The sequence below is a fragment of the Camellia sinensis genome, chromosome 1, assembly GCF_055761805.1.
Source record: "Camellia sinensis isolate YWXY chromosome 1, ASM5576180v1, whole genome shotgun sequence".
Taxonomy (NCBI): Eukaryota; Viridiplantae; Streptophyta; class Magnoliopsida; order Ericales; family Theaceae; genus Camellia; species Camellia sinensis.
Window position 1 is genome coordinate 25372426 of NC_138961.1, and position 11846 is coordinate 25384271.

An 11846-nucleotide genomic window follows, 5' to 3' on the forward strand; every position below is an offset into this window, starting at 1 on the left:
CTCAACGAAAAAAGGAAAACTATTTTCCTTGCTTCAGCAAACCGGGAAAACCAAACAATTATGACAACTGCTTAGGTATATTACAAAAGAATTACCATATATTTCTTCACTCTTCCTCAACAAAATATCAACATCGAAAAAAAGAAACAAACAAAAAATTATATTAAGTATAAACAGTCATTACTATTTAGTCAAGCCAAAGTGTCCTAACTCTTCGTAAATCATCACCACCGAAATTCTTGCATAGAATCTGGACTGCCAAGAAGGTCAAAAGGTTTGGCTAGGGTGTCTTTCAAGATCGAGATCTGACCTTCTTTAAGAAGTACATCTTCATCAAGTACCTCTATCTTCTTCTTCAATACGTTAACCTCAGAGTTCAACAACATGTTTCTCTCGCTGTATTGCTTTACCTCTTCCCACATCAAATCTCTCTCCTCCGATACTTTTGGTAGTATGCCTTTCAAAATAGCTAATTCCTTTGTACATTCTTGGAGTTCACTTTGAAGCCGATGTACGTTCTCGTCCTTCTTAATCATCTACTCAACAGGAGCAAAAACAAAATAATAGATTTAATAAGGCAAGCCTCAAACAGCTGAAGCAATTGTTTCGAGCAACACTTACAATATTTAGTACTTTGTAATCCATCATTAGTTCAATCAAAGAAGAAAAAGGAAAGTAAAAGATTTAAGAGAATCCCATTATGAAAATTGATAGGCCACTTTGAAACAAGTCAGGCAGAAAATATATTATAAAACACAACCAGCTCCAGTAGAATACACCACAGAGAAACATATAGAATAGAAACATTTGTATCATCATCCATTTGTAAAGAATGTATGGTCATCCTCTAAACCTACCATGCCAATGAAATAGCAGAGATTCATGACAAATTTTTGCTTTGCCAAAATAGTTCAAAATGTCATCTCTCAAATCATTGTACTTTTTAACTCTCTCAGTGTCACTTGACATAGTGTTGTTACCAAAAATTGTTAATATGCTAACAACTTACAATTTGGAACGCACTTTCCAAAACATGGTATGTTTTTGTTCTAAAACAATAAATCTAGTAATCCAAATATATATATTATTTATCTAAACATTTTCCTTAGAAGAAAAAAAAATCAACTATACTAAATTAAAATTCAACAAAAAAGGAGTTTTGGAAAGATACAATGCGAGATAACAGGGCCATGATGCTCCTAGAAATGTGCTTTTACCAATGATAAAATTACTTAAATTATTAATTGAAACATATTTTTAACATCATTAAAAACTGTTAATTGACTTGATAATTTATTAATAAAATGAGCGATTTGTTATGAAATTAAAAATCTCAGAGGGTGGAATGTAATTTTCAAAACCACAGGAGGTGATTCGTATTTTAATCAAATCTCAGGGAGTGTATTTGTAATTTACCCATTTGATTTTGTAACATCCTCCTTCAGACCTTCATAATAGTTTACATTTTACCCCAAACTAATCTTCTTAAGGAAAAGTAGACTAAAGTCAAATAACATATTACAAAGGTCCTCTTCCTAAATATGCCCAACAACAATTCATCAACCATTACAAATTCAAATTTATTTGTGTTTATATATTGGTTGGAAATAAATTTGAATTTGTAATGGTTGATGAATTGTTGTTGGGCATATTTAGGAAGAGGACCTTTGTAATATGTTATTTGACTCTAGTCTACTTTTCCTTAAGAAGATTAGTTTGGGGTAAAATGTAAACTATTATGAAGGTCTGAAGGAGGATGTTACAAATAAAATGATAAGAGATTCAACATTAGCTTTTTAAAGAAGACAAGATAATGACATTGTACACATACCTGAAGTTCAAGATCTTTCATCTTATGGATCATACAGGAAAGATTATCCATTGCATTTTGGACTTCACACCTGAGCATGTCATTACCTCTAACACCAGCTGCCAGCTCAGCTTGCAGTTGCTCCACCTCTACCTCTTTGGAATATAGCTTTTCTCGCAATAAACTTGTTAGTAAAGTTTCTGCTTTAAGCTCTGATCTTACAATGTCCTATATAAGTAAAATTTAAATGTCAAACCCCACATTGAAATTTGAAATGAAAAACCATGTATTGAGCAGATATTCAGTTCTACAAATAAATATTACCTCTGAGCTCTGATCAACAAGATGGCCTGATCCATCACCCAAGCAATGTGAATGAGATTCCACGACTAGCTTGGACTTCTCATTCAGCACAACAGAAATTGTCTGTAAACTCCGTGTTAGGCTTTCCGTTCCCCTCTTGAAGCTCTGGACCTTCATATCGGATTCAACAACAAGTTGTCCATCTAAACCATTCTTCATATATTCAATACCCTGCTTAGTTTCTTGATTTTGGCTTGCTTTCACTTTGATGTATTCTAGTAGCTTTGTACAAAGCTGGGTGCTCTCATTAAGCAATGGCAGCGCTTGATTTTGCATGCAGCAAACACGGTTCAACAGTTCCTGATCTAGCTTGAAAGCCAAAAAGCCACCGTCCTTTCTGCTGGCTTTTAGACGGTGCAATAGGTTTATGTTTTCATGCCGCAAAGAATCAACTTCAAGCCTATGAGATTCCACCTCCTTCCTCAAAGCCTGCTCCACTCCAGTCAACCTTATTTGCTCCATCTGCAATTTCCCCAACTGCTTATCAAAGTTCTCTTGAGAAGCCTTCCTCTCAACTTCCTCACTAAGCCCTTTTTGCAACCCATCAATCGTCTTCTCTTGTTCACTGCATGTTCTTATCAATCTAGCTATAGATCTGTGCAACTCCTTGCACTCTTTCTCTTTCTCTTGCTGGTTTCTTCTGATGCAATCTTGATCTTCTCCTGCTGCTCTATACTTCTCCTGTAACTCAAAAAGATTTTGTCGCAAATTTTGATTCTCCTTGTCTGTTTCCTCCACTCTTGTAGTCAGGTCCTTAAGTTGCTTCTCTGAATCTGCAAATCTGCTTCTACTTTCCGTTTCCCTCTCACTTAAGGAAGAGAAATCCCTTTGGAGTGAGACGTTCTGCTCTGCGAGCTCCCTAACTCGCCCACGAAGCCTATGTTCTTCTGTCTGGTATTTCTCAAGCTTGAATGACCAATCACTTGATCTTCTATCCAACTCCTTCTCTAGTGCTGATTGCAACTCCTTCTTTTCCTTTTCCAGTCTTCGGGTCTGTGAGTCCAATTCTGCCCTCGACAGTCCGAGTTCTTCCCTGGCTAAAGCCCTCTGAGCAATTTGGGCCTGTAGGACAGCTGAAATCTCATGTGCCGTGCTTACCCTCTCCTTGGTTATGTTTCTAATTTTCTGGATCAGAGCCGGCTCACCGAAACTGAACCCACTGTCCTCAAGAAAGTCCTCTTCCTCAAGCTCTTCTGAAAGTAACAAGAACCGCTCCTCAGCTTCCTTCAATTTTCTAAGTAGTTCTGCATCTACGTCCTCTTGAGCCTCGACAGAGTTCACAACTCCAAAATTATCACGAGGGAAAACTGAAATCAGCCCACGAAGCCTATGCTCTTCTGCCTGGTATTTCTCAAGCTTGAATGACCAATCACTTGATCTTCTATCCAACTCCTTCTCTAGTGCTGATTGCAACTCCTTCTTTTCCTTTTCCAGTCTTCGGGTCTGTGAGTCCAATTCTGCCCTCGACAATCTGAGTTCTTCCCTGGCTGAAGCCCTCTGAGCAATTTGGGCCTGTAGGACAGCTGAAATCTCATGTGCCATGCTTACCCTCTCCTCGGTTATGTTTCTAATTTTCTGGATCAGAGCCGGCTCACCGAAACTGAACCCACTGTCCTCAAGAAAGTCCTCTTCCTCAAGCTCTTCTGAAAGTAACAAGAACCGCTCCTCAGCTTCCTTCGATTTTCTAAGCAGTTCTGCATCTACATCCTCTTGAGCCTCAACAGAGTTCACAACTCCATAATTATCACGAGGGAAAACAGAAATCAGCCCACGAAGCCTATGCTCTTCTGTCTGGTATTTCTCAAGCTTGAATGACCAATCAATTGATCTTCTATCCAACTCCTTCTCTAGTGCTGATTGCAACTCCTTCTTTTCCTTTTCCAGTCTTCGGGTCTGTGAGTCCAATTCTGCCCTCGACAATCTGAGTTCTTCCCTGGCTGAAGCCCTCTGAGCAATTTGGGCCTGTAGGACAGCTGAAATCTCATGTGCCATGCTTACCCTCTCCTCGGTTATGTTTCTAATTTTCTGGATCAGAGCCGGCTCACCGAAACTGAACCCACTGTCCTCAAGAAAGTCCTCTTCCTCAAGCTCTTCTGAAAGTAACAAGAACCGCTCCTCAGCTTCCTTCGATTTTCTAAGCAGTTCTGCATCTACGTCCTCTTCAGCCTCAACAGAGTTCACAACTCCATAATTATCACGAGCGAAAACTGAAATTTCGTTGTGGTGATATCCATTGGTGGTTTCATCAGACCCATCCGGTGGACAACCCTTTTGGGAAACCTCATCTGCATTTAAACTAGGGCATCGGTTCAAGGATACACCATAGATATCTTCAATTGTGATTGGAACATCAGGGCCAAATTCCTTTGAACTTGTTTTGGGCAAAACATGGGATTGAGTAAGTCTTTCAATCACATGCTTTGCAATTCTCCGAGGAGATTCATGCATGTATCCATTCTCGACACAATCTCTGGACAAAAAATAAGGTTGAGTTCCCTTTGTTTCCCTAAATGAATGAGATCTTGGTTTCTCTTTCATACAATCAGTTGGTGAAGCAGGTGCTGTATACTGAACTCGTGGGGGACGCTTTCCCGCTCCATTTCCGATGTGATTTCTCTGGGATGGATCACTCTTTGGTGAACTCCTTTCCTGCTCTTCTTCCCCATCAATGTAACGGTCCACGACTTTATTTGAGACATTACTAGAGCAATTTGAAGAGCTTTCCAAGTAATCATAGTAACCTCTTGAAGAAGAGGAAGAACCGGGCTTCTCTACCACGTTTGCATTTTGGACAACAGCTGTTTCAAAGCATTTTGGCCTGGATTGTCTCTCAGAAGTAAGCGCACGACAACTAACACAAATCACAGCAGGTAAAATTAGTTCAAGAAGCAATTCCACATGTACATAGATAATTTACTAAACAGGTTAGATTAGAAGATGAGATAAGCCAATCGAATGCCTCACCGAGATGCACGGTGATCTGATCGTTTGTGTGAAATAGTACTGCTATTACAAGGAGACCCATTTTGGTCGCCGAAGCGAGATAAATTTTTCTGTCCTAGACCATCTTCATGAAACACTGCTGACGAGAATGAAAGGCTCCTTCTAAGACATGGACTGGTACCAGACGCCTGGCTTGCAAATACTTGATTTCGAGTTTTGGAAGAGCCCCTGGGACTTCGGAAAGTATTCTCAGCCTTGTCAGTAGATTGATTATTCAGTCTACTGTCTGATGGATTGTTGTTTCCATTGCTAGAAGCAGAAGATCTAAAAAAGAAGAACTTCTTCATCTCTATGAGTTCAACTGGGATTGCTGACCAAAGCTCATAAGATAGTCTTGCAAGAGCCGCCTTGCAGTTCTGATCAGCTGTGCCTAGTTCTAGTGGAAAGAGGGAAAAATTAAAAAAATCAAAGAAATACCAACACCAATGGGATTGGTAAGATGAAGAGAAAACCAAATGGTTGAACATAAGTAAATAATAAATCATGTTTCAGATCATATTACATTTATCACATACATAGTTTTGGGTATTAAAATATTGAATAGATGCTGTGGAAACATTAAGAAAAAGGGCAAATTTTGGAATGATAAAATTGAGAACCTGAATAACAGGACTAAAGAAAATGTGTTGCAACTTCCAAAAATTTATAACAAGATGAATGGCCTGGCCTGAAAATAGTAACCACAAGGAGCCTAAGGAAAAAGAAAATAAAAACCTTGAAAGAAGATTTACATGTAATAACAAACATACTTGAATTCAACATAGTTAACAACAACAACAAAAAGACCAACCACCTAAACAATGCTCACCAATCAGCCATTTCACAATCTTCAATGCCAAAAAATAAGAGAGATGAACAAGCTCCCCACATGTACAAGCAAGGCCATATATCATGTACATGTGGGGAGCTTGTTCATCTTTCTTATTTTTTGGCATTGAAGATTGTGAAATGGCTGATTGGTGAGCATTGTTTAGGTGGTTGGTCTTCTACTAGCTTTTTGTTGTTGTTGTTAACTATGTTGAATTCAAGTATTCATACCTTTATTCCGAGATAAATTCTTGAAGCAAATCTGAATGGTAAAGCAGCAGAGCACCAAGCAAGAAGATTATCAAACCTGACCAACAGCCATAAATAAATAAGTACTAAAAACAATTATATATATTAAATATAAAATAAAATAAAAAAAGAGCCTTTCGAGAATTAAACAATAGAGCAAAGACTTAACAATGCTGATAGCTTTACAACCCTAATCCTTCCTTCCCCAAATAACAATAATTATACCAACAAATAAAAAATCAAAGTAGATAGAATAGATATAAATACAAGCATATATGTCAGTGTACTGTACTGTACATACATTTATTATTGATTTCAGTGAGTGAGAAGAGAGTGAAGCATTGATTTCAGCAACCTATTTTTCTGTTGCAGAAATCATGAACCCTCAAAAAGAATCAATCAATGTGTTTCTGACCCATTATTGAAAAATAATCATAGTGTCAGCCTTTCTGATTAAGATCAAGTTAATCAAGCCGGACCAAGACCATGTGACCCCTCACCCATCTAATCCCCTTGTTTCTCTAAACCCTAAAAAACCCTTTTTCTCTCCTACCCTATCTGCCTTAAAATAAACAAATCAAAGCTTTTTCCCCACCAAAAAAGCAGTAAATTTCATGGATACCTAAATTCAAGAAAACCAATTTGATATTCCAAGCGATTTCTGCAATCTAATAAAACAATTCTCAACAAATTCACAAAACCCAGTTCGATTCTCTCTCTCTCTCTCTCTCTCTCTCTCTCATCACCTGAACTACTCTCTCACGAACACAATCTAACAAACAATTTATCAAACAAATAGAGTGCACCCATTTCTCTTCGATTTTCCCTGGAAACGAAATAGAACAAACAAGATTTACCTACAATTTGACGCGCCTGCCTCTCTCTCTCTCTGTAACTTCAATCAATGCAAGACGACCGTTGCACTACAGTCTCTTGTAAGACACAGAACCCAGAAAAAACAGGTTCCGAGGAATTCAAAGAAACTCCCAAAAAATTCATGAATTCATTCCATGTTCGGCAAGATCATAATTTCTTTGAACATCGAATCAAGTAATCACTGTGTAGTAATAAATTGTCAAATTCCAAGTCAAAGATTTTCCAATGATTCAAAATTCAAAATATACAAATTCAACTAAAAGCAAAGCATCCCGAAATTACAGGAACACATATACTCCTCAAGTCAAGATGCGTCCCCACACATAGAAGAATGCTCTTCATTACAAACCAACACATACATACGTATATACCTATACCATATATACACAATTATACATCAACAATATACACATTATAGCCTTGTTTTGGGAATTAAAAGCTTACATTTTGATTTTTTTTTAAAAAACATATAAAAAAAAATAAAAATCATGCGACTCAAAAAATTAAAAAGCGACTTTTAATCGAGTTCTCAAAAGAAGCCATAGAGATAGGCTTACTGAGTCGGAAGTAGTTGACGGCGTCAGAGGCCGGCGACTAGAAAGGTTCGAAATCTAGAGAGAGAGAGAGAGAGAGAGGCAGAGTCGTTCGTTTTTATCGACTCTTCTGTGTGTTGTGGTGGAAGAGTATAAGAGAGAGAAGAGAGAGAGAGAGGGGGGGTAGTTTCGTCCGAAAAAATAAGTTTAAAATTTCGATGCCCGCGTATAAAGCGGTGGGGAGCGTACTTCTCTCTTGAGAGGGTGAGGAAAAATCAGAAGCGCTGTGATTAGGCCTTGGTTTGTTTTTTTAAAAAAAGTTTGAGAAAAATTATCTACAAATAAATTTTTAAGAGTAATTAAATTAAATATATTTTTTCAAAAAAAATTTTAAAATTTTGTTTAGTTATCTACTTTTCAAAAACACTCTCTCTCTCATACACATCAAATCAATTATTTTTTTTAAAATTTTCTCTCCAAAACAATTTTTCAAAACCATTTCTAAAAAAAAAAAAGTAAACCAAACAAGTTTTCATACTTTCTATTTCAAAAATTACTTTACAAGCACAACCAAACACACCCGTTTGGTTTGTTTTTCAAAAAAAAAATTTGGAAAAAATTCTCTACAAACAAATTTTCAAGAGTAATCAAACTAAACAAATTTTTCTAAAAAAAATCTCAAAATTTTGTTTGGTTACCTACTTTCCAAAATCACTCTCTCATACACATCAAATAAATCACTTTTTTTAAAACCCTCTCCCCAAAATAATTTTTTAATATAATTTTTAAAAAAAAAACAAACCAAACAAATTTTTATACTTTTTATCTCAAAAATTACTTTACAAGTACAAACCAAACATACCCTAAACTCCCGTAGTTAATATTTTAATTGAAATCTGTCCAAAATTTTGTTGCACTTGAAGCTATTAAATACTACTAAGAGAAACATTTATGAAAAATATGAATTGATTCTTATATTTTAGTGTATCCAAATTTAAATTTTGAAATTAATTATTTTTTTCTCAAATTCTTAAATTTGAATTTTCAAATAAATTTGTTACGTTTCCTTTTCAAATCCGCGAGAGCCAATGCATTTAGGAAGATTAGGGAGATTAGGAAAGGGGTTTTTTTTTTCCATTTATTTATCATTCTTTTTTGAAAATCATAAATTATGGGATTATTTATATTTTTAAAATTGATAATTTAATAGATTAGTATTTTTATAATTTATTTTTAATTATAAAATATTCAAAAATTTACTATGAAAAATTAGAGCACTCACAAGGCCCTTTTTTTTTTTAGGTGGGTATATGGCTCTTAGTTAGAAAAATTCTTTGACTTTATATATAGATAGGTGACAGATAAGTAATTAAATTTTAGTGAATGGTTTATCATATCAAATTTTGAAATGGAAAAATATATCTTCTTTTTAAGAAGTGATAAATTAGGGAACAATTACATTCTAAGGGATTGCTTCCATATAGTGTCACAAATTTAAATTTTGAAATAGTTACACAAACTTTCCATTTAAAAGTCATAATTTATGGGATAATTAGAATTTTATTTATATGATTAAATGAGAATTAAAAAATAAATGATGAGTTCGCCAATAGTATGTTTTTCATATAAATAATTTTAAAATTAAAAAAAGTTAATTAGCTAGGTAATATATATATATATATATAGTTTTTATATATATATATATATATATTATGGAAAACAATTCCTTAAATCATATGTATTTTGTTAGGTGTCAAATTTTGAAATTTGAATTCCTAAATCATAGGTGAATATTCATTAAGTGCTTTGTTAACTATGATTTAAATTTTTAAATTTCAATTTTTAGTAGCCAATTAATGTTTTCTTTTTAAAAAAATAGCCAAAAATCAACATAATTAGTTTGGAGTTTTAAAGCTCCCACGACTCTAGTGGTTAAAGCCCCTCTTTTCTTATATAATATATATAGATAGATAGGAAATGATTTTGCAAGCATTGGACCACCTTGATTTATTTTTTTTTATAGGGAAAATAATAATTATATGCTTTTAATAAATTGATGATTTATGACCAATATAGCTCTGACTAGTTGGGATAACACAACTTTTCAAGACAATATGAGCCAGTTTGATATTGATTTTTGTAGGGACATAATTTTTTAAATGTCTATGTGGCATGACTTCGAATTAAGGTGTCACATGGCGAAATGTGATAAGTTGATATATAGATAGAAACGATTCATGCCTAAGTTGAGGTATTTAATGAAGAATGTGAGTTTTAATGAATGAATGACTCCTGGGTTTAATAATGTGTTTATGACTCTTCTGATAGGTTAATTCTAACCAACTAAGAGAAATGAATTAATACTAAGCCAACTAGGGAAGAGAATTAACCCAATTAGGAGAGAAAAATCCTAGATAGTATGTATCAAGCAACCGAATTAGTACAGATCTGTGTCTTACCAGCGTAAAAGGTCTCAACAACAGCTGCATGCTCATCGACTTTGTTCTAGAAAGATTAAAGTTGGTTGTATGGTTAGATTACACACTTTTTTTAGTACTGTTATATTTTTTTGTATAAAGTTGCTAAACAGAGTATTTTTTGTAAGTAAAAACATTAATGTGGCATTTGATATTTTTAATCAATGACAAACAGTTTGATGAATTTTTATAGTAAAAATCGACAATTTTAGTAGGTTACTAAACATCCACTAAATTAGACTATCCTAAATATATTTTGATAATTTTAAATAGATTACCAAAATTGGACTCTTAAAGGGACTTTCTACATGCATACTATTTTTTCTTTTCAGTTTTACATTATTTATCTGTTTGGATATCAATTACATAAAAAATAATTTCAAAAAAGAAAAAAAAAAAGAAGTGGGCTTCCGTTCAATAATTAATATTTGAATCATTAAATTTTATTCAATAATTGATTTTTAAACAAAAAAAATTGTACAAATTGATAAGTTTTTTTATGTGGTAATAGAACATCCCAAGTCCTAAGCATATCTTCTTTTAAAATTCAAATATGAAATGGAAAAAAAAAAGTATGCCAAAAAATGAATGTATAATTTAAAGTTAAATTAAAATTAGAAATAGAAAATATACCTTACATCGTCAACGAAAAAAATTTAAACACAAACATATCCATTTTGGCACCCCCCAAAAAAAAAAAAAGTCACATTTTTTCTAAATTTTTTTGCTTTTAGTATTTTTTTTTTAAAATTATGTCAATTGTTTTTTTTACTTTTTCAGCCTGTCTTGTCGAGATGAATTTAAAAAGTATTTTTTTTGAAAAATTTCAAAAAAAATCATTAAAGGCTAAAATAAGCAAAAAAAAAAATTACTTATTTTTTGTTTTTTTTGAATTTTTAAAAAAAATTATAATTTTTCGGTTCGTCTCGTCGAGCTAATGTAGAAATCTAAAATTGTTTAAAAAAAATTTAAAAATATTCATTAAAAACGAAAATATAAAAATTAATAATAATAATTAAAAAAAAAAAGGTCATTCCCAAAACACCCCGAAGTACATTACATAATATTCAAGCGGCGATATAATTAGAATAAGATTCGCCGTTTTTGATTAGACACCATTACATAATTTGACAATAGACAATAATATTGATAGCTTTTATTTATTTTATTTTTTTGATATTTATAAATATGTTGATACTAATTAAAAAAATATATAATATTTAATCTGAAAATTATTCCTGACATATATGAATAAAAATTAAATTAATTACTACCGCAATTATGGAATCATTAATAATAAACCATTTATTTATTTTTTAAAATTATATTACATTTTTCTTTTCTTTTCTTTTCTTTTCTTTTTTTTTTTTTTTACACAAATTACCGGGCTATTAAAAAGGATCTATCTATTTCATGCTGAAAAAAATTCAAATTCAAATTTCTTAATGTGAAATAATGGTGTTTGGCCTTTTTGTCATGCATCATGATGCATAGCATTAATGTATTATATTCATTAGTGATTTGGTCCAATATGAATCTCATATTAGAATATGAGTCATGAAATGAATGGTGTAATAATTGCTTATTCTCAATGCGAAAGGTACACAATGATTATTAGGCTTGGTTTGGGTAAGGGTTGATTTTTTGATTTTTTGATTTTTTTAGCTATTTTATTCTGGGTTAAAAAGTTTGATTTGGGAAGAGTTTTTTGGCTTTTTGACTTTTTTT

General features: G+C 33.2%; 1 protein-coding gene across 11 annotated transcripts; it reads right to left on the reverse strand.

Moving 5' to 3' along the window:
* Nucleotides 1–10: 10 nt before the first annotated feature.
* Nucleotides 11–7793, reverse strand: LOC114323267 (CAP-gly domain linker). 11 transcript variants are annotated; one of them, XM_028270824.2, is made up of 8 exons: nt 7666–7772; nt 7090–7289; nt 6215–6290; nt 5776–5843; nt 5138–5552; nt 2135–5024; nt 1832–2038; nt 11–536 (listed from the first exon to the last, which is right to left on the reverse strand). In XM_028270824.2, exons 5-8 carry the CDS (start codon nt 5461–5463, stop codon nt 225–227), a joined length of 3735 nt encoding a protein of 1244 aa, XP_028126625.2. In that variant the 5' UTR covers nt 5464–5552; nt 5776–5843; nt 6215–6290; nt 7090–7289; nt 7666–7772; the 3' UTR covers nt 11–224. The 11 variants fall into 11 exon arrangements, with proteins under 11 accessions (XP_028126625.2, XP_028126623.2, XP_082730491.1 ...); XM_028270822.2 differs by lacking the exon at nt 7090–7289 and having other exon boundaries at nt 7666–7793; XM_082874365.1 differs by lacking the exon at nt 5776–5843.
* Nucleotides 7794–11846: the final 4053 nt, after the last annotated feature.